The 23,758-nt window shown below is 39.9% G+C and overlaps 1 protein-coding gene across 1 annotated transcript; it reads left to right on the top strand.

The window, feature by feature from the left end:
- The first annotated feature begins 8,694 nt into the window (after positions 1-8,694).
- LOC141008388 (clathrin interactor 1-like) lies at positions 8,695-19,875 on the top strand. The gene is made up of 12 exons (XM_073480725.1): positions 8,695-8,855; positions 12,536-12,640; positions 12,868-12,964; positions 13,401-13,509; positions 13,938-14,138; positions 14,652-14,820; positions 15,166-15,382; positions 15,477-15,558; positions 15,659-15,736; positions 16,360-16,676; positions 17,026-17,209; positions 17,693-19,875. The coding sequence occupies exons 1-12, from the start codon at positions 8,815-8,817 to the stop codon at positions 18,097-18,099; spliced, it is 2,007 nt and encodes a 668-aa protein (XP_073336826.1). The 5' UTR covers positions 8,695-8,814; the 3' UTR covers positions 18,100-19,875.
- Positions 19,876-23,758: the final 3,883 nt, after the last annotated feature.

The raw sequence follows: 23,758 nt of genomic DNA, 5'->3' as shown, positions 1-23,758 counted from the left end.
AAAACTATAAACATGCCGAAAAAATCCAGCTTTTGCTCTTTTTTACCATCATCTGCCTTCTTAATCATTTGAGATAGTTTGCATTCATGTCCATTAAAGGTACTTTACACTGTAAAATCCGACATAGTGACTCAAGGAAAATCGAGGAAACCAATTACCTCAAAATTAACAAGTAATGTAGACTAATAATTTTAAGTTGTTAAAACGTTTTAGCTCGTACAACTTAAACTTTAAAAATGTACAGTGCAAGATTGATTACTTAGTGTGTTTCCAGCAGAGTTGGGAAGTTTGCTTTTAAAATGTAGCATTTTAAAGATTACTAGTTAGCCTGTTAGAAGTGTAATAAGTAAAGTTACTATTTTCATTACTTCATCAAAGTAATGTGACTTATTACATTCAAATGCTGCTTTTCTAACAAATGTTTTAAACTGGGCAGAAAAGCTGAAAAGTGCAATTGGCAGGCGAGAGGCGGGGCAAATTCAAACAAGGGAACCAATCAAAAACAACGTTCAAATTTGAGCCCAATGAAGGGAGCCTGTATAGACGTAGAGCGATCCTACCCTTGATGGTGTTGCACTCAAATTTGTCCCAACGGCTTTGCAGACGCATGTCCAAATATATGAAAAAAGAAAGAATGCCTGCACTGCGAGAAGATGTAAAGCCTCGAATGAATGATATATTCTGCGCTTCCTACCAAAAATAATACAGTATATTTAGATGTGACCCCCCTGTAAGCACCAACATTTTGATTAGTAATAGTATTTTAATCAAGTCGATAATAATATGTAACATTTCTGCATTAACATGTTTAAAAACGACGAGACCTTTATTATATACTGCATTTTGTTGAGTTGTGTCCTTTTATTATCCCAAATGTTTCCATCAATGTTCAAACCCCGAGAAATGCCAATTTTATTCAAGGTAATGGTGGATTTCTTTTGGTCTCCTGTTGCCAGGAAGAGATTCAGATGCCAGAGGAAGTAAGTCAGTGAATGTGATTAAAAAATAACTTTAATAAAACTTTAAGACATGGCCTCACCCTGGTGGTAGTTGTTTTACAATGACGACAAGAACTCCCATGATCCAATGCTACTTACATCTTTTGTTTAGTTTTGTTTTGATAGAGAAATCCCATAGTGGCAGAAAGTACATATTGTACAAGGTTTAAGGTGATATATTCATTTTGTTTATGGTTTGCTTCTGCTGCCCTCAAGTGGCCAAAAAGTAACGAATCGCAGTTTCAAAATTTCAAAAGAGGTTTCAGTCACAGCTAGAGCTACCTGGATGTAGGTAGAAGCTGGGATGAAACTGAAGATGTTTAAACCAGTTTTATGCTCTATCAGGATAGGCAAGATGAAAACAAGAATGAGGATGATGCGACTAAACTGCCTTCTTGGTAACAGTTGCTGAAGGTAAAGGGAGTGTACCTTCATCTGTTCTCCCATCCTTACACCTTCTTTGTCTTGTTCAAAATTCAAACCACCTCATGATCGCAGACTCACTTCTGTAACCATTAAGCTACTGCTGGCCCCTCCAGCTGGTCAAACCTTGTTTTAAATACGTGAAACAATGTCTTTTTCATTAACCCACACACCAATATAAACACACCCATTTCCATAAAACATCAACCTTATGTCATTTTCCCAGTAGACCAGAGCATCTGCAGCAAATCAGCCTCGCTTCTCCCTCACCTCCCTCCTTTCTCACTCTGTCTCCCACTCACTTTGTTTCCACCCTCTTCCTCTATTTTTCCCTCTTTGCATTTTTCTCCTGTTAGGAACAAGGAAGTGTAACCGGCCAAAAAAACTCCCTTTCACTATCTCTGACACAGGCACACGCTCATTGGCTCTTAATGTCTGTCTCCTTACATGCACAGGTGCTTGTCTTCAGTCTGTCCTGCCTCATCAGTCAACACTGCTGCTCCACGACTGCAAAAGGAAAGGAAAATAGAAAAATGTAACGCTAGGAACCTTTCCCATGCTCTCTGAAGAGCTTAACTCTTGTAATTGCATCATAAGGTGAAATTACTGAGATCCATGTCGCCCACTGTTTACACATGTGTGCATAGTTGTGTGTTCTCCTTGACAGATGCGAGTATGTTTGTCTTGTGTGTCCTTGAAATGTCTTTGTCCTTGTTGATTTAACTACACAGGTGTTGATTTACTTTCAGTGTGTTTTATTAATAGTTAATTGAAGCTGGGGATTAAAGAAACAGCTGCTTTCGGGTCTGTTGTGTTATTTATGTGTGTGTGGGAAAAAGAGAGATGCAGTAGTGTTGGCTTGTGGTCATTCAGTATCAGAACCATCAGCTGTACTCAGTTCATGACTTCTTGGGCACCCCACTGCTCATGTTCCTGGTTCACACACTGGAAGTCCCCCCCCCCCCCCCCAAGTGCATGTTGTTAATGGACCAGACCTGTCCATGCAGCGTGGCGGACACATCTACTCACTGGAATTTCCCATGGCTGATCATCATCTACGGTCACGGACGCCTTCCACCCCCATCCCCATCCCAACCAACGCAACGAAGAGGAGGGAAAACAAATCAAACAATTCACAGTTTCCCATTATTTTCTGTCTGTCAGCATATGGTTCCAATCAGCAGTGAGTGTGTGTGTGCGTGTGTGTGTGTGTGCGAGTGTTTGTGTGTGTGAGTGTTTGCGTGTGTGACAGCATGTGAATGTTTTTATTTTCCATACATTTTCTCCTCAGATACAAAGCTCTTTGTCCACACTCTTTCTCCATCTCTTTGGCTCCTCCTTCCTCTCACGCCCTCTCCATCTTCCATCTCTCTCTCTCTCTCTCCCCATGTCCACCTCTCTCTCTCTCTCTCTCTCTCTCTCTCTCTCTCTCTCTATTTTAGTCCTGCTTTTCTTGGCCACAAGTCAGACCTCAGGCAGACCTAGAGGTCTTTTTCCCAAGCGATCTCCAGGGTGGACTCCAGGGAACAGAGCACACACACACACACACACACACACACACACACACACACACACACACACACACACACACACACACACACACACTGCCTTCACATGCTCTGTCCACTTCCTCCTCTGTCTCTGCTCCTACCCCATATCTCTCTCTGTCTGCACCTCCTTGTTGACTCATGTAATATTGTTGCGTTACTTTCGTGGTTTATTGGAAAACTGAGAACACAATGTTCAAAATCAAGTATTTTGTTCTTGGCCCGGCTGAACTCTCTGTACCACGTACACCCATTTGTACATTACATGCTTTTGCAGTGTTTTAAGGCTTTGTTTATCCAGGTTAGTCCCACAAGGATTAGGGATCTCATTTACAAGGGAAACCTGGTTGAGACTGTAGCAGCTCATTTAGCTACAGACAGAACAACTGCACCTACAAATACATCCACAAAGTTGATCGAGTGCTATATTCTGATTTGATTGAATAACATTAGTAATTGATTACAAGATCTGTTCTGTTCTCTCCGATCTGCAAAAAATGCACTTCCAAAGAAGCTAGTTGTCATATTTATGATACAAGTCAATCTTCATTTGAAATTACACTACTGTGCAAGCAGTGGCGAAAGAAATACACTGTAAAATCTGACAAAGTGACTGAAATCGAGGAAACGTATTAGCTCAAAATTACCAAGTAAAGCAGACTAATAAATTAATTTGTGAAAACTTTTCAGCTTGTGCAACTTAAATTTAATAGTCTACTTTACATGGTAATTCTGAGATAACCGGTTTCTGGACTTTTTAAAAGTCTTTTTAAAGTCAACTTTTATAGTTTACACTGTAGTTAGGATATAGTTTTTTTTAAGGTATACAGTACAAGTAACAGCAATACAGAGTAGAAATACTGTTAGAGGAAAAAGTAGTGCATTGAAACTTTATAAATACATCAGAATTAGCATGAAAGTACACTGCAAGTACCAAAAGTAGCCATCATGCAGAATGACCTTAATATTACTATGTAACTGGACTTAAATGATCGATCACTTCGATGTTGCAGCTACTCTCTGGAGTCAATTTTAAAGGGTAACTCCACCAATTTTACAAATTAAAGTTAGTTTACAGGTCTGTGACTAAGTTGCATTGTGGGTAATGTAGGCAGCAGGTTTTGAAAGGAAGGAAGAATGTGTGGAATAAAACAGATGATATCTCTTGTTCTGCTGTAGCAATTTTTGATCAGCTGTTTTTAAACTGTCCATAATGAGTCCAACAGTGTTATAGGACCAAATGCTAGAACAGTGGACTGCTATTCAAAGCCTGTTGCCTACATTACCCATAATGCAAGTTAACCATTGAGTGACATCTCTGGAGGTCATTTATCAGATTACATTTCCTCTGGAGCAACAAAACGTTTTATACTCCCTTCATCACGTAGTACTCCCCAAGACCTGTAAAACTGATGGAGTTACCCTTTAACTACTATATATACAGCGTTTATTCTTTTGATCATATTTTGTATTAATAGTCCCAATATGCAAAGTATCTAGTGGCTAAAGTTATGAACATAGTGGAGAAAAAACTACAATATTTGCCTTTGATCTGCAGTAGAGAGAAACTACAATGTAGCATAAAATAGAAAATCATAAGTACAGCTACCTCAAAATTGTACTTAAGTAGAATAAATAAACTTAACTTCTTTCCCTTTCTGTAAGCCATATTTGCTAAGTATGTTTTAACCTTTGTCCATCCATGTCTAATAAATGTAATATTGCATTTACAAGTCTGACAGCACGATGGTTACAGTCCGACAAACAGCACATTTTTCTGTCAGGTTTGAAACTATGAAAACATTTTGCAATTCTCAAGTCTTCAAAACTTTAAACACATTGTTCTGGTCCAAGTGTGACATAACTATGATAAATACCTACTGAGGACAAGTTTCACCAACAAAGAGAGACAACAGCAGGATTACAGTGCTCTCTAGTGGTGAGGCAGGGTGGACCCTACCAGCTGTCTTCAGCAGGGAGTTGGTGGTGGTTTCTACTGTGCAGATGACAAATGCTTTCTAAAGAAATGTGATAAGTATGCTGCTGTCGCGTCTGCTGCCATGAATAATTCTTCTGTGAGGTTATCTCATCTTTTCACATGATATATGTTTAAGGGATGAAAGAAGAGTTGATCAGTGGTAAAACATCCACAGTGTTGTTAAACAGTGAAAAGGGAATACAGATTTGAGTCTGTTGATCTCCAAATGCAGTGAAAAATAACAAAATCAGAGGACTGTGCATCTTTGGTGGATGAATGTGCTTCGTTTTGTGTTGTGTTGGTGTTTTGTTCAGTAAAATGGTGTTCTGAGAGCTGAAACTTGAACGGAATCACGAGTCTTCATTGATTTCATTATATTTCTTGAAGCCAATCCCCTGACTGAAGATTACACGATGTAATCAAAAGTACAATAGACCTCCATGAACTGTAGTGGAGTGGAAGTTAAATAAGCACTGCAAAATTGTACTTAAATACAGTACTTGACCATATCTTAGTAGTTACTTTTCACCACCGCCTTTCATTGAAAAACTCCTCCGTACAGACACTTTGATGCAGTATTAAACTTTAATCACTGGAGGGCAGTATTTCCATCTGTATGAAAATATCAGGTGTAGAGAAAAATCTAAACTAATTCATAATCATGTGAAGGTAAAAATCAAAGATGAGAAAGTCAAATAAGGTAAATGGCTGAAACCTTTGCTGTCAGCTTTCATGGTAACAAGGGTATTCATATTAAGACCATATTTTGGATGGATGGATGGATGGATGGATGGATGGATGGGTTGGGAATGGATAAAAGGGTGTTGCTCTTCTCTCTCTTCCATCTCCATGTCCCGTCTCCTTCCTTTCCTCTTCCTCTCTTCTTCTTGTTTTTCTTGTTTTTTATCTTTATCCTCCCATTTTTCTCCTCCTCTTTAGTCTCTTTTCTGTCTCCTCCTTTGCCTTCTTTCCCTTTTTTTTACATATTCATCCTTTTCACCCTTGTGACCATTGGCTATGATGCCCTTCCAGTAGAGAAAACACTCTACAGTGCCATAAAGGCTGCCAAAATGCAATTAAATTAGTTGGCCAGGTTTGACATCATGAGGGCAGCAGACAAAACAACAGCAGGCTACATTTTTCTGTCAAATTTAAAGGGGCAGATTGTAACGTGACGTGGAAAATGAGACATTCCCCGTCTCTCTCGGTTGCCTACAAGTTGCCTTAAAGTTATTTAATGCTGCTTTACTGTGGATTTCTTTTTTTTTTTTTTTGGATATTTCAGCGACAGTCCAAAGGTTGTGATTTTATCCTCTCAGTTCCTCTCACCACTCCGCTAACAGTAGCTAACTTTAGTTTAGAAATGGACTCCACTAGCATAAACTAACAACTGGCTTCCAGCACAACACAGAAGTTACACAGAGCCCCTAAAAACTGGGATGGAGGAGAAGTGTTATTGTCAATAGCCTATATTTCTGTTTTGTCTTGTATGTTAGTTGGTGCACTATGAAATGATAATAAAATATACTATGAGAGAAAGCACATGATCATTCCAAAGGATCACACCACACTTTGTAAAGCTGATAAATGAAGCAAAAGCAACCTTTTAAAAAACAGAGCACAGTGTATGAAACTAGGAAAAGACACATCGGCTGAAGCGAAATATAGTTTGTATACTATTATACCAAACACACAGATGAAACAAGACACCCAATCTGTTTCACCTACACCTGTCTGCCTGTGGACCATTTTCTGTCCACGATCCTTTTTTTATTCTTAAAATACTAAAACGAATAAAATTCAATATTTATCCTTTAAAGGGGCACTATGTTATGTTTTTCCATAACTGAATAAACAAGCTGTTCTCAGAGGAAAATAAGGTCCCCAGAACACTGTTTGAAGACAGAAAGGTGGCAGGGTCCGCCACATATAAACACAGTAAAACAGTATGAAATTGTGTTGTCTTTAAAGGAACAGTTCACTCTAAAACAAAATTCAGTCATTATTGACTCACCCTCATGCTGATGAGAAGTCCGGTGTAGTTTCTTATTCCTCAAAGTGCAGCTGGAGACCGGCGGGGGTACCCTCCGGCAGTAGCAATAATCCATATTACGAGCGTCAATTGTGCCCGAGAGGAAAAGGTCCATAAAACTACACAAAAACTTTGTAATATTCCTCCATACTGCTCGTCCGCTGCAATCCAAGTGTCCTGAAGTGGCGACATCCAGAGTTTACTCTAAACGATGTCATTTAGTACATTTTTCTAGCCTAAAAAGTCACTATGCTATACCTGCGTGGAGGCACGCTCCGCGTTCACCTGAGTCTCCCTCACAGCCGATTGCACTACGGAAGCCGCGCCGGACAATATGAACGAGACTCGCGATTTTTTTTAATTTTTAATTTATTATACTATTTTAATCCCACAAGGGGAAATTCTTTTTCTTTTTCCTGCTGTGAGCGACCGAGCGACACACAAACACAAGAGGGATCTGCCTGCACTAGTAATTTGAAACTTTGACACTCACAGCTGGATGTAAATACCGGTGTGTATCTACCGCGAGTCTCGTTGATCTTGTCCGGCGCGGCTTCCGTAGTGCAATCGGCTGTGAGGGAGACTCAGGTGAACGCGGAGCGTGCCTCCAGGCAGATATAGCATAGTGACTGTTTAGGCTGTAAAAATGTACTAAATGACGTCGTTTCGAGTAAACTCTGGATGTCGCCACTTCAGGACACTTGGATTGCAGCGGACGAGCAGTATGGAGGAATATTACAAAGTTTTTGTGTAGTTTTATGGACCTTTTCCTCTCGGGCACAATTGATGCTCGTTATATGGATTTTTGCTGCAGGTACCCCCGCGGGTCTCCAGCTGCACTTTGAGGAATAAGAAACTACACCGGACTTCTCATCAGCATGAGGGTGAGTCGATAATGACTGAATTTCGTTGTAGAGTGAACTATTCCTTTAAGGTCAGTTTGTTTATTCAGCAATGAAATAGAGAAAAGTTTGGTTTTTTTTAGTTTGTTCAGGCATTAAATAAAATCAGCCGATGAAGATCTTTCTCTCCTGATTAAAATGTCTTCCCTAAAACTACAGTGCACCTTTAACGAATAACATCCTCACGCTCATAAATATGCATAGGATTTATTTGATCAACTTTATTAAAGCAAATATATAACAAGTTTACAACACCTTGTTAGAACCAGCAACTTTATTCTACAGTCAGAAAACAAGACAGACAACAACAAATAAAATAAAAATAAAATAAAAGATGTGCCGCAATTAGACGTTGAGTAAAAAACAAAAAGAGGAAGAGATTAATACATTTAAAAATATGTCTGGTATAAAGTCTGAGTTTTGTTTTGGAGGTTTGGTTGGGAGTTGGAATGGCCTATATGTAAATATCATTGAGCAAAATATTAAAGTTGGGCTTTTTAATCAGACCATTTCATATTAAGAATATGGAATTTACCAAAAATGTAATTTAAAAAAACAGGCATTGTTTTCCAGCGTATTGTAAACAATCTCCATTCAATACGCGTCTGACCATTTTTTCTACACAGACAATTGTGCACATTATTGCAAAATATGTTCTTGTACACAAAAAACAGACAAACAAGTGAGCGATTTCTTTACAAAACACGAATATCAGTCCGCGAGCGAGGGCACATCTCGACGTTTCGGTGACGTAGGCAGACGACGACGTTTCCGTAGCAACTGGGGCCGGTCCGTTAACCGCAGCGGCCGCTGTACTAACGGAGCTCATCGAGGAGCAGGGGGGACTGCCGTCGGTAACCGGATACCACCTGTCTTGTCGGGCGTAGAGACGCGGGGGCGACGCAGTATCGAGGCGGCGAGCCCGCGTGCGGAGATGCTGAATATGTGGAAAGTCAGAGAGCTGGTGGACAAAGCGTGAGTACCAGGGCGCAGGTGGAGCTGTGTGTACTAGCTTAACCGCTAAGTGGCTTCCAAGCTAGCCGGCTAGCTAGGCGGCTTTAGCCGGGCAGCATCAGCAGCTTTTATCGCTGACAGAGGAGAGGATACGGGCCGTGACGTCACGGCGATAGCCCCTCAGCTGGTAGCTCCGACTAGCTCTGGCTAGCTGCCAAGCTTCAACCTTGTGGCATAAACAGAAATGTGTTATTTTGCAATGCCATCTGCCATTGAATGTTTTCCACACTGGACCGCAGAAGCGAGAACAAATACGATATACACACTGGAAATTCATTTGTTTCCGATCCAGAACGAATGCTATCCAGTTAGCTAATTCCGCTAGCACTGCTAACCCAGGTCGACTCAGGGTGCTGTTTCTGTGAATGCCGCTGCAGAATCACGCCCTGTCCCACCCTGGTGATGCCCGCTACCTCCACTATGCATTCACTTAACACTATATCCCCACTAGAAAGCGGGGCACTAACGATGGCAAGCCAAGCCGCTCGATAATTGTATGTGGATGGTAAAGATGCATGCAAATTAGCATCCGACCATGTCTCACAGTGTTGCACATTGCTACACCGGTCCAACGAGGCCCAAGCCCCCATGGTCCCGGGCAGCAAGACAACAAAGCTTGTTAGCCAAACAGACCGTACTGTAGTAGCTAATGCTGGTGTTGCAGCCTCCCACATTGTTTTGTCTGTCTGAACACTAGACAACGCATGCTTGTTTGTGATGTGTGTCTTTGTGGTATCTATTGTTACAAGTGTAATGTGCAATGGGTATTTTACTGTAACCCAGGAGGAGGGAGAACAACAGCTTCCTGTCCTGTCTGCTCCAGGAGGCAGACGAAATTACATGAATAACTTTGCTGAGTAAAACCCGAACACACAACAATCTGCACTGTTGCAAAAAATCCTGGCTTTATCAAGCAGATTTAATTGAGATAACTTAAGTAAACCTGCTGATTATATATCATAATCGCATTTCTGTGTCAGGCAACACCTTGGCTGTTAAAAAGTTGTTTGTGTAGTTGTATTATTTATTTTTTGTATCAAGTGCTTTATATAGATTATAGAGCTACAGATCAGTGCATACCCTGTTTCATGCAATCATCCTCACAACAGAAAAAAAACGTGTTTAATTTAAAAGCACACAAGTTGCACTCAATAAAAAAGCCTCAATCGAATGTAGAAGAAGCTGTTTTTGGTTGTGGTTGATTCTCTTTTATAGTTTAGTTGCAAATAATTTAAAGTTCACTGTCACCGCATTAACATTATAAGGTTTTACAACTCATTTTGTTACAGTTTTGTGATCTTTTGTTAATATGTATTCATTCCTTTCAACTATCCAGTTTTTTTTCTGTGTTTTTGGTTAATTAAATGTTGGAGATTTCAGCTCCCTGTGGGTTGTCAATGTGCACGTGCATTTCTAAGGTTAAATGCAGGCTTACAGTACATACATACTGTGTGGGAGCTGTATTAACTCAAAGTGTACTGTACTTACTGTATCCACACAACACTAAAACCTTGGAAAAATGCTAAAGAAAAACACTACAGTGACAAGGAGGGTACAGTTTGGTATGCTTGTGCCATACGAAATGCATCTTTATTTTTAGGAAGATTGATGGCATCTTGCATATATTTTTCTCTCTATGCCTCTTTAAACATAGATAAAAGTGATGGTATAGAAGAGGAGGTGTTTGGTTTTTGTATTTTGCACATCACATCTCTATTTTCCACATTTACATTTTCAAATGCATGGTGAAAACACATTCAAAGTAAGGATACTAAGATGAAAAAGTCATATTTTACTTTGACTGTCTGCTCACAGTTTGAGACACTGCTTTCTCCAGTTGGCTCTGCCTTTTATAGGACCAATTATATGACAAATGCGATAAGGAAGAAAGAGGAAGTAGATGGAATAAAGTGTATGAAGGAGAGATGAGTGAAGAGACCAAAGAAAGAAGATAAGAAGAGAGAATATATCTAAGTAGCACAGACGGAGAGCTCAGCAGAGCTTTAGATGGAGTAATAGACACCAGCTCCCGTCAGCTGTTGGTTGTGCCTGACTGGGCATGATGAATACACTCTATTATTGATCTACCTCAACAGAGCTGGCAGCGGCGGCCTCGCTTTTCCTGCAGATTAAGAGTCACGCTATTATGGAACTCTCCCTGTCTGTGTCTGTCTTATCTGCTGACAATAACACAGTCAAAGGCAGCTCCTGTAATGTACAGATGCCTCTTACTCTCCTTTTGCTGCGAGGGTGGCAGAGCTCAGAGGAGAATGAGACAGAGAGGAAGGGAAGGGAAAGAGAGCAACTGCTGAGGAAGAGAGTGATGACAGGATTGAAAACTGGTGAGGAGCAGGAGATAAAACAGAAGAAAAAATGAAGTGGAAGAGATAGGAATTTGGGAAAATGGGGTGAATGACAGGGTAAAGAGGCAGTAGGTAAGAGAGAGTCATGGCGGAGAGAAAGAGGTGTGCTTCAGCTGCAGTGCTTTGGCTGTGTTTTTTTAGCCAGGGGTCTGCAGAGCAAGCCATGCCCATTCAGAGAGACAACAAACACACACAGGAAACAAACACAGCAGCAGGTGAGCCCACAAAAAACAAAGAGGGCAGGAAGCAAGCAGACATTGCTCATGGGGAGGTTTGGCTGTGTTTACCTCTGTTGTACACACGCACATGCACACAGATGGATATACACACCCTGCTCAACTAACTATGCTTGTTTGTGCACGTGAATGTCTGTCCTCTGAAGCGCATTGGTCAGAACGGAGGCTTTTAGAAAGCTGTCATTCATTATTCAGTGAGCTGGGATTCTCCTTGTCTTACTCGATTTCAGTGTGTGCTGTGTGTATGACACATGCATGAATATAGTTATTGTGATAATCCTGTTCTCCGCAGTTATACTGAGCTTGAGTGTGTGCTGTTTGTAATAACTCACTCATAAACACACAATGTGCAGAGAGTGTGTGTAGAGGTGAGATATGATGATGATGATGATGCTCTGCTAGCCAGAGAGATTGTCATTTGGTAGTCGCCCTTGTGTTAAGCTCTGTAAATATGTGAATGTGTGGGTTTCAAATCGTGTTTTGGTCTGTGTGACCTTTGGAAATGTGATGAGTAGAGTGTGAAGAGAATTATTTGCTGATTTGAACATTTGCAGCAAGACCGACTGACCAAAAATGGAATAACTAGAATGGCATTCAGAGCGCATGCCTCCACCAACAGTCCCCTTTATATACTATAGACCAAATAGTACTGACTCTTAGATATCAGCTACCTAAATACACCAGATTTTTTTACATCAAGATCCATGCATTATTCCCTGGGAAATTAACAAAAATGTTGAAAAAATACCCTCTTGCAATGTTAAAGAAAGTGACTGGTTCTGTCCCTTTTCTGAAGCAAAAGTTAATGTGGTGTGTTCTGGGTCGAGGCCCATCCTCCATCCTAATCTTGCTGACAAACAAACAAAGAAAGAAACAGACAGACAGACACAGGTGAAAACATAACCTCCTAATAAGCATTGTGTTTACAGTAAGTAAGCAGAAAGATAAGGAGGAAAAGCCACATACGTGTTTGAAATATTGATGGCAAACAAATATTTGAATGCACGTAATTTATGTAGAAAATATTTGTTTCTATCAACAGCACCAATGTGGTAATGAACTACTCAGAGATCGAGTCCAAGGTGAGGGAGGCCACCAATGATGACCCCTGGGGACCCTCCGGACAACTGATGGGAGAAATAGCCAAGTATGTGTAACACATACACACATGGTTACTGTATGTCAAGTAAATGCATATCACTTAGGCAGCAGATACACTGTATTGGGTCATTACACACCCATACATGATGCTTTATCAAGGACAAATAAGAAAGACTATTTCTGTACACTAGACCCGATTATGCTTTGGTTTACCTGTGTGGTTTTTCCAGCATTATAATCTTTGTGACTATGTGATTGTGTTTGTGTGTTTAGATCTACCTTCATGTATGAACAGTTCCCAGAGGTGATGAACATGCTGTGGACCAGGATGCTGAAAGACAACAAGAAGAACTGGAGACGAGTCTACAAGGTATTGTTACACTCGGGTTAGCAGGTGTGCCGGTGTTGTGTCTGTGCTGTGCAGCTCTGTTCTCAGTCTTGGTGCTTCTTTGTGCCTGTATGATTAAACATGAGAGGTGGACTGATTTCAGAAGGAAAAGTGAATCAGTTTGATTCTCTGCTGTATTGAGGCAATTTCTTGGTTCCTTCCTTTATCTTTCCTTAAGACTGAGTTTGGATTTTAGGAATTAGGCTGAGTTTAAGAGAGCAGACGTGACTCAGGGCAGGGAAACTGTTGGAAAACAAAAACAAATTTCACTTGAAGTACAGTAAAACAGAACGGACTTTTAACTTTTTTTAGGATAGATTATTTCTCATTGAGCAATGCTGACTACATCTCCCTAGAGTTAATCATGTCTCTAACTCCATCTCTTTCTATCTCTCTTTTTCTCTTTCTCCCTCTGCAGGCTTTACTGCTGCTAGCCTATCTAATCAGGAATGGGTCTGAAAGAGTCGTCACCAGCGCCAGAGAACACATCTACGACCTGCGATCTCTAGAAAACTACCACTTCATTGGTGAGTGTCTTAATGAAAATTAGCCATTTTTTTATTGGTTAAACTTGAACTCAATCAGAAATATTGCTGATTAACCAAGATAGAAAATGGGATAATTCCCTAGGCAGCATTGATACAGTATGCTCGTAACATTTAATGACTATTTGTCAATTTGAATGATTGTGTACAAGTAGAAATTTTAGCCTGATTGTATTTCTTGAGAAAATATCCAAAACATACTTCAACATACCTGTTAATACTCTAAAAAACATGAATATCTCTGCAAATTTCATGGAAAACCCGATTTTTGACCCGGGTCAGTTGCACTGGATTAAAAGTCATCTTGTCACTAAAATTACTATCAACAGCAAATGTCATAGAAGTCTGGCCAGTAGCCCTCCTGTTTTAATTTTCTGTGTGTGTGTGTGTGTGTGTGTGTGTCCTTCCAGATGAAAATGGTAAGGATCAGGGCATCAATGTGCGTCAGAAGGTGAAGGAGATGGTGGAGTTCGTCCAGGACGATGACAGACTGAGAGAGGAGAGGAAGAAGGCAAAGAAGAACAAAGATAAATACATTGGAGTCTCCTCTGACAGTATGGGAGGAGGAGGAGTGGGAGGAGGAGGAGGAGGAGGAGGGAGCATTAAGAACTGTAAGTAATTCACTTCATGTCCTTCGACAGCTCGAGTCAGATGGGGATTAAAATGATGATATAACTTCACCCATAGGATTTGAAATGTATTATAGAAAGAATATTGTGTAAAGCAAGCATGAGCTCTTTTGAATGTGTATTAAAAGTCAAACTTGAATTGCCTGTTCGAACAAGGAATTCAAAATATTGGTTTATTGATTAGCTCTATAAATGATTAAAACTAAAAAGACAAATCACATTAAGTAAAGTTCCTATTGATCCAGTCCTGCTTTGCAGGTGGTCTTCATCCCACTTTCTTTGAAATTAGAGTTCAACAATTATATAATTGTAAACTGTGTATCTTTTGATGTTTGACTTTTAACTTTTAATTTTGTAGAGCAAAAGATTAATCAAACAAATATTGACATAATAATTTGCAGCAGATCTAATCTTATTTTTTCTTTTAGTGTAATGTTTATTGTATTTTATCAATTATAAATCTCTCTTTATGTCTCTTTGTCCTTTTCTGTCCAGCCACCGAGTTGGATCGGAGTAAGTGGGATGAGGACTGGGATAAGAGCAGAGGAGCTTTCCCCTTTAGTGAGAAGCTTGGAGAGATCAGTGACAAAATAGGCAGCACTATCGACGACACGCTCAACAAGTTCAGAAAAAAGGAACGAGACGACTCACCCGACAGAATCAGGTAAACATTGTCTACATACGCATGCTTGTGAATGCTTGTTTTAAAATAGAAAGTTGCTACATGCATCCTTGGTTGCGCATATTGGGGCTGATATTGCAATAGCTAGCTGGTTTCCTTTTTTTTTACTTAGAATCATAAAACAAAAATAAAATGATGCAAAGAGTCACCCACGTGTTGCACATCAGATACTTCATGTGTTAAATAATCTTTGAACCATTGTGTCTTGGATTATCCATTATGTAACCAAAGACACACAGACAAGAATTTTAAAGCAGGTTAATACAGTTAATAGCAAAATCTCCTGTGTGCTGCTTTCTACATATGTCTTTCTTCTGGTTGCCATAGTGACAACGAGGAGGACCGAGCATCAAGAAACGGTAGGCAGGAAACCCTTGAGTTCAAAGATGAGGAAGAAACTGTCACCACGAAGAGCATCCAGATCACACAAGCAACAGAAACCACAACCACCACCACGCGGAAACGCAGTGGAGCAACAAACAGCAAGACTCTGGACCTGGGTGCTGCAGCTCACTACACTGGAGACAAGAGCCCAGAGGAGAAGGTACTCACACAGACAGTCACACTTCTCCAGATGTTAGATACATTTTCAGCAGTATGCATTAAATCAAGATCTCTCTCTCTGCTCCTCTCTTTAGTCATCAGTCAGGCAATCTTCCAGTAGCGGCCTCGCTGACCTGTTAGTGATTGATCCTTCACCCAATCAGAGCACTACAGCAGGTATCTTCAAACCTTTACACACAAGGAAAAAAAGGAAGGCCGTGGTGGTTGTTCTAGATTTTGTGTAAATACATGTGTCTGTGTGTGTTCGTCCATCCAGGTGGAAGTTCAGACCTCATTGGTGGCTTTGCCGACTTCTCTTCGCCTGCGGCCTCTGCCAGCCTCCCAACCTCCACTGGTACACTTGTTATTGCTTTTCTCACCTTAGAGTGTTTTCACACCTGTAGTTCAGTTCATTTGGCCAAGAGAAAAGAAGATACATTACTGTATTTTAGCTGTGGTCCGGCTCATGTCCACACTAGCTTTTTATGAACCCAGAGGAGTGAACATGAAGTTATACAGACTGAAAGGGAAACTCATTGATTGGACAAATTGACAATATGTTCCAGATAATGACAGACAGATAGTAATAGATCAAAAAAGACCTGTCTTTGTACAGCAAAATGCTGGGGGGTATCACTGTGAAATAACTGCTTCTGACTGGATTGATCGATGTTGTTGGTGCAGTTGTTTGGCTCGCACCAGGGTTCGATTGACTGTACTGACTGGGCAAACCCTTAAAACCAAGACCGAACAGGTTATATGCGAAACCTACTGAAATATACTGTCAATAATTTCCGACCAGGGTGATCATGAGAAAAGAGCTAAGTTGTACACACTGTTTTTAGATGTCTTTTTTTATCGTGGATTTTTTATTATTAATGAATTTAAATTTTAGTACACAGTGAAGTAGTCAAGTAGCTCCTGTCAAGATTAAAGTTACAATAATACCAAACATAATTACTGATCTCTTGTGTCCAGCTGCTCCTTCATCCAATGGAAACGGAGAATTTGGAGACTGGAATGCCTTCTCAGCGAACCCACCAACTTCGTCTAGCTCTGGTCCCTCCCAGCCCGTCACCGACCTGTTTGGCAGCGTGCAGTCACCCACAGCCTCTAATCCCGCCCCTGTCCCACCTTCCGCCGAGCTCTTTGACCTGATGGGAGGAGTTAATCATCAACTAACCAATCCACATACAACACTGAGTGCCTCTCAGAGCTTGACTTTCTCTCTGGGAGGGGCGACGCCAGGAGCATCTGTTGCTATGCCCACAATGCCTCTTTCTCGCTCTCAACAGGTAGGAATGGTGCACATCAAAGGAAAGCCTTGTTCGTCTGGTCTAGTTGTTGTAAAGAACACATTTTTCATGAAAGAATATGTATAACATTGTTAAATAGTCCAAATTAATAGTGCAATGAAAATGTTAAAAGTTATGACCCAAACATTCAGCAGTGTTGCCAAATAAATCAAAAATGTGGTAAATATGGATCCAATTTTATATCATATATAAAATAATAATATTAAGCATTGTAATCCAATTTAAGGCTGTCAATTGTTGTTGAATATACCATGGTACCATAGTCTATATGTCAGAAATTACTCTTTGTGTATTTATCAAAGTATAAAATATTTATAATCTATTTCAGAGCTTGGGAGGCATGCCAACTCAGCAGGCCATAGGCCAACAGCAGAAGGTTGGTGTTGGAGGTCAGGGGTCATTAGGTTCGACCTGGTCTGACCCCTCTGTCAACATCAGCCTGGACTTCCTGTCAGCAGGCCTCAACCCCACGAAGACACCGCCCACACTCAACAATATCATCCAGCAACAAGGTATCATGTCAATTTTCTGTGTGCATTTAATACTGAAAGTGAGTCTATATATGCAGGGTATCTGCAGGCCTTGAAAAGAACTAAAAAGCACTGATTACATTTCTCAAAAAAAGGCCTTCAATGGTATTAAAAAGGTCAAAAGTCGTTAATTTCATTTAAAAGTCTAATAATTCTATGCCATATTATCCCTACTAGTTTTCATTGGCATTTTTCATACTTGGGCTGGTTTGACTGTGAAATAGGTTTTAAATTGCATTCTATGTGGTATTAAAAATAAGTCTTAAATGTAAGTTGATGAACCTTACAACTCCAGCTCTTTAGTGAGACAGGTCACTGTCAAGAAAGTATTTTGAAATCTACCTTACTTAAATTAGTCTGGTCAGTGTAATTAAAATATCTGACAAAAATGACCAAACTGTGACATATTATAAAGCTTTATAACCCAAGTGTATTAACTGTCTCTGCTCACATGTGTCTGTGCAGGAGTGCCTCCCGTCAATCTGCTGGCCCAGAACTTTGGAGGACTGAACCTCAGCTCCCCGCCCCACGTGACACCCATAAGACCACCAGCCAATCCCATGATGGCAGGCAATGCCATGACGATGGCCATGCCTGCATCGATGGCAACTGGCATGCCAGCCTCCCTGGCAGCAAATATGCCCCCTTCAATGACCACGGGTACCATGGGGATGGGGGGAATTCCTGCAAATCAAGGCATGATGGGAATGAACATGAGCATGAATATGGGCATGGCCACTCCCGTGATGATGGGTGGTATGGCTGGCATGGGAGTGCCAGGAGTAGGGATGGGCCTCACACACTCCATCAGCCCAGCCATGGTTCCACCCAAACAAGATGCCTTCGCTAATTTTGGCAGTTTTGGGAAATGAAGATGTGAAAATATCTGTGTGTGTTTGTGTGTGTGTGTGTGTGTGTGAGAGAGAGAGAGAGAGACAGAAAATGAGAGTGTGAGTATGCATGTCTAACATTATGAGAGTTTGAATCACTGAAGGACTGCTGTACTTGAAGACAACCTTGCATGTTTCTCTTTCTGCTTCTGCACTCTTTGGCGAATGGGCATCAGTGGTCGTTCACCCTGACCTTGGAGGCAGGGGAGAGCGCCCACTGGTGCCCCTCACCTAGAGGTAATTTGGTGTGTGAAATGATGTCACACAGAGGACACCCTAAGAGCAGGGAAGGCGTCAACCCACAGCCTCTAGTCATTACTTTCCTGTGGGGAAAGGATCCTCATCTTACCCTGTTTTCACATGTGAGCTACAGTATAACCCCCATCATTACAAAGGAAACTGCAAAACATTTTTCTCTGTGACTCAAATGAAAGTGGCATTGCTGCCTTAATTCTGCATTGTAGCCTGAAACATGTTTTATAAAATTTCAACCAAATTCAACCACAAAATTTAAGCCGTCACATTATTGCCATGGGGTATCTCTATTTCTTCCCTAGCTCCTTGTGCAAATAGTGTAACAGTTACAATATCTGGAGTATCCGGAGTCCATACTCTAGTCCTCCAGCAGAGGGCAGGATGGGTGTATCTGTTGAGATAACACTGTATGGTCATACTTATCCTTGAGCCATATTAGAGTGTAGAACTGCATATTACACCCTTCTTCTTCTCTTTTTATCAGGCTTGTAGCAGTTCACATGAACTCAATGTGCAGTAGGACAACTTGTCCTTAAAATACAGCTTGAGTGAAACCTTGAACTGCTCAGAACAAATGTACCTAAAATACTGTTAGGCTCTTTATATCACAATTAATTTTTTACTGTTTAAAATGCGACTTGTCCTTTACTTTCCATTTTTACATTCTTTCAGATTAATGCTAAATAAAAGGGTCAGTCAGTATTTCATTCAGAGCATTATATAGTGATATTTTCTCTTTATTTCTGACCCACGTAGATCTATTCTGCTTCTGCGTAAAAACACTGTTTATGGGTGAAAGGTACATAATACTGTCTTTATAAAGAGTATTTTCCAACTGGCTGTGAGAAAAGAAGGTAAACAATTGTTGCGATCCACAAGACTGAACATCACATTCCTCTAAATATCTTCAATGTTTAACGCTGAATTTTTGGGACAACCCAACAATGTACCTTTAATTGCAAAGTATTTTCTGCCAGCAAACATTTTCACCATGCAGCTCATTTGGGGGTCTCTTGGTGCAAGGGTTGCATATCTGTAGGCCATAAATTGTGTACTAGAAAATAACTACATGGATTAATTAAATTGGAGGATTTTTCTTTCATAAACTGAGTTTAAATAATGATTTACATGTCTAGCTGAGACCAATCCAAAGGTTTTTGGGGGGTCTTAAGCTGTGTGTGTGTGTGAGTGTGTGAGTGAGTGAGTGTGTGAGTGTGTGAGTGAGTGAGTGAGTGAGTGAGACTTTGTGTATGGGTATAGTTTTCTCTGTTTGATGTGCAAACACAGCTAAGCAGAGCCTCTTGTCATTTTCTGGGGCACTGCACTCCAAATGACCAAATCTTTATTTTGTTACTCTCAGAAGGATGATTCCATAGCTATTAGTTTAATATTTTATTAGTTTACTTGTAAGGTTATGTTCATATGGGAGAGCTACTAATAACATAATTTAGTTGACGGGAATCATGTTTTTGTGTCTTTTTCAGTACAGCTCGTTTCATTTGATTGTACTCTATATTTTCTGTACTTCATTCAACATTAAATTAAATTATAACATTAAGTATTCGGTCTCCCTTTTTTCGAAGTGTAGGGTAGTTTGTCTTCATGGTCTTATGGATGTTTGCATTAAATCTGATCCTGAACCGTGCCATAGTAGCTACCACCGGTACTTTATTTACTTTGAGTGGATTACTTAAATGGTAATTTTAATTTTTCTTGAATAATTTAATTTAAACTTGAGAATAGATTTTCAGTACTCTATCCACCACTGCCATTGAGGATATTGAGGTCATGTGCTCTTTTTTTTCTAGGAATTTGGAGGTTCTGGCAACATTAGGCAAGGTTACAGTCTGTAATTAAAAATGTACACTTGATGAATCAATTATTGACTGATTCCGGGATCTTTTAGACTCAATAAAGTTTAATTTCGACAACTTTTAAACCAAATAAATAAAGGAAATGTATTATTTTTCTACAAGAGTTTCATACATGGTTGTGCATGGATGGTGTTGAATTTTTTTTTGAAAAATAATGTTGGGAATTAGTGAAGTTAGTTTTAGGCTTGAAGTTAGTTTAAGGTTGGATATTCGACAGACATTAACCCCGGAGACACCCAACGGCGTCTCTTACTCAGTTTGACCCAGTGTTGGCAGCAGGAGGACGGTTAGCTCGCCTCCCAGAACCTCGCGCTGCACTGGAGGCTGACTTAGGGACCATCAACAAATTACCCTATTGTTTGTTTGATTTACACAAAAACAATAGGCTCGTTCGAGATGAGCCAGGCCTGCGCAGAATCGATCACCGGCGACCACCGCACAATGCATGCCGGTTAGATTTGTGTCCGACTTGATCCCGACTTACTCTGACGTCATGCACGCGCCGGCAACGATAACCTCACGAGATCAAGGCGGCCGCAGTTTTTAGAGCCAGGTGCCGCAGTTGCTCTCCACCGACTGCAAGACCGCAGGGCATGATGGGAAACGCCTGGCTGTCGCCTGATCAAAGAGCTGATTGGCTCTTAGTTAGGACTACAAACACTACGTTTTGTCGAAAATCCTAATTTTCTGTGTAATTGTTATATTTAATGCTAGATTATATGAATCTCATGTTGTGCAATGAAGGTTTAATCTGTTAACAAACATATTTTGTGTGGTTGATAATAACAATAATAATAATAATAATAATAAAGGTTATTTATACACATATAACACTTATCAGAACGAGCAATCAGTGCTTTACAAGGCAGACAAAAAGAACAAAGGATAGAATACAATGCCAGACACGCACATATTCCCACATATATACTGTATATAATTACAAATATAAATACATCACTAAATAAAGATTATAAGAAACCTTTGCTGCTTGTCCTCCCCAAGTGTCGCCTATATATGTAGCTGTGAGAACGTTTGGACTGTTAATTCAGTAGTTCAATTTCTTAAATTTAGGGATTGTATGATTTATAAATGACAGTGCATACGCAATTTCTTCAGCCATAGCTATCCGAACGTGTTCTGCAAACTACAGGTAGCCTACAGATGGCTCTAACGGGATGTAAATGTTTCTGTGACTTCCTGTATATTCTTTGATGGCGGCTGGAAACTGTCCGACTGGACTGCAGCTTTTTGTCACCACCCCCTGCTGCTGCCGCCTGGTCTCGTCCACCTTCCAGGCGAGGCGCAGTTCATCTCGAACGAGCCTATTGTTTCTTCATGCTGACTTGATGATATTAGCGAAAATTATGATAAAGAAATATATTTAAAAATACATATAAAAATACTAAACTGATTTTATGTAGCACACTTATTTTGATTGCTAATGTGTTCATTTTGTAAAAATATTTTTTTAAAACAATGTTTGTTTGTTTTTTACAATAGCTTCCATGTCATGTGACCCAGTGACTCCAAACCAATGCTGGATTGTATTACTAAATGGGACAAATAAGACACGCCTGTTTTTATTAAATTTTACTTTTTCTTCTATTTTATATGAAAATGTATTATTAAAAATTTCTTTGCAATTGCTTCCATGTCATGTGACCAAATGACTCACTTTTATCACTACACAGGCCACATGGGACACATCAACATGGCAAAGTGGTTGTAGCAAACTGAACATCGGTTATGGTTTACAGTTTGGAGAAGCATAATATGAGTATGTTTGTTTATTGTCAGGAGAATTATGAGTAAAATGTAATAAAAAGAGATTTGTCTTATTTGTCCCATTTAGTGATACAATTGGCATTGGTTTGGAATCATTGGGTTACATGACGATGATAAGCTATTTAAAAATAACTGCTGAATTTTGATAAAAATATTTATTTAAAATAGAAGAAGCAGTACAATTCATTAAAAAGAGGTGTGTCCTATAGTGACCAAATTCGACATTGGTTTGCAGTCACTGGGTCACATGAAATGGAAGCGAAAAGAAATGGAAAAGAAATGTTGATTTTTCATAATGAATATTCATATAAAATAGAAGAAGCAGTGAAATGTTATTAAAACAGGTATGTCTTATTTGTCCCCCAAAAATTTGTTTTTGCATTAAAACATATTTGTTTTAAATTTAAATGTCTGTCACTTAAATTCAATACAAACAGGTATGTCTCATTCAACCAGTATAGGAAGAAATTTCTATATTGAATGTTAGTCAATGTGTCAAATGACCCGGAAGCTATTGAAAAGAAATGCCAATATTTCAAAAAAGAATTCATGAAAAATAGAATTTCCAATAAAAACAGATGTGTGTTATTCATCAAGTGTAAGAAAACATTTCGGTATTGAGTGTGAGTCAATGGGTAAAATGACCTGGAAGCTATTGAAGAAAACGACTGACATATTCATGAAAAATGGTGACTTTTCATTAAAATATTCATAAAAAAAAGAAATTCCACTGAAATCCAATAAAAAGTGGTGTGTCTCATTCAACCAGTACACGAAGACATTTTGGCATTGAATTTGAGTCAATGGGTCAAATGACCTGGAAGCTATTTAAAAAAATGACTGCAGGTCCAGAGCGACCAGGATCATGACAGACATTCACCACCCGGACCGTGAACTGTTTGTGAAGCTGCCTTCTGGCAAGCGCATTATGCAGTGTCATGGCCAGGACTGAGTGTCTGAGGAGGAGCTTCTTCCCTCAGGCCATTCGGTCAATAGACTCCCATAAACGAACATAACACACATTCAGCAAACACACCATGGCTGTGTCCCAATTCAGGGGCTGCATCCTTCGAAGGGCGCATTTGAAGGCCACTTACGTCACAACGCCGCGCGAAGGCTGTCCCAATTGGAAGGCTCCTTCAAATGCAGCCCACAAATGCAGCCTGCCCTTCCCTCTTTTTGGAGGACGCACCGCTACTATCCTAATGCTCCGAAGGCTAGACCGTCCCATTTAACAACGGTGGACGAGGTCTTCGAAGGTCTCTCTGAAGGACCCGGCCTTTGTGGGCCGCAAAGGCCGCATCCTTGAAGGATGCAGCCCCTGAATTGAGACACAGCCCATATATCACACACATGCATACACACCCTGCTACTTTGCATACGGTCTTTCTGTGAATAGTTTGGTCTTGTTCTTATTTATATCTATTTCTTGATTGTAATATGTGTGTGTGTATATATGTGTGTGTGTGTGTGTGTGTGTATATATATATATATACATATATATATATATATATATTATATTTAAAAGTAAGTCTGTTATTTTATTCTCTTTTTCAGTTTTATTTTCTTATTTAAATTTAATTTTCTAGTTGCACTATTTTTTGCACAGTTGACGGACTGGTTGCAATTTCATTTCACTGATGCTGTACTTGTACAATTGCATATGACAAATAAATCTTTGAATCTTGAATCTTGTATCTTGAACGTATTCATGAAAAATGCTGATT

The sequence above is a fragment of the Pagrus major genome, chromosome 14 (assembly GCF_040436345.1).
Source record: "Pagrus major chromosome 14, Pma_NU_1.0".
NCBI lineage: Eukaryota > Metazoa > Chordata > Actinopteri > Spariformes > Sparidae > Pagrus > Pagrus major.
Note: the sequence above shows the minus strand (reverse complement) of the source record. Positions and strands in the feature narration are given on the sequence as shown.

Bases quoted from the DNA above. Each gene is read 5' to 3' on its own strand.
- LOC141008388 (XM_073480725.1), top strand. From the start codon at position 8,815: ATGCTGAATATGTGGAAAGTCAGAGAGCTGGTGGACAAAGC. The intron at 12,965-13,400 runs GTATTGTTACAC...CTCCCTCTGCAG, and splicing joins ACTGGAGACGAGTCTACAAG to GCTTTACTGCTGCTAGCCTA. The intron at 15,559-15,658 runs GTATCTTCAAAC...TCGTCCATCCAG, and splicing joins CAATCAGAGCACTACAGCAG to GTGGAAGTTCAGACCTCATT.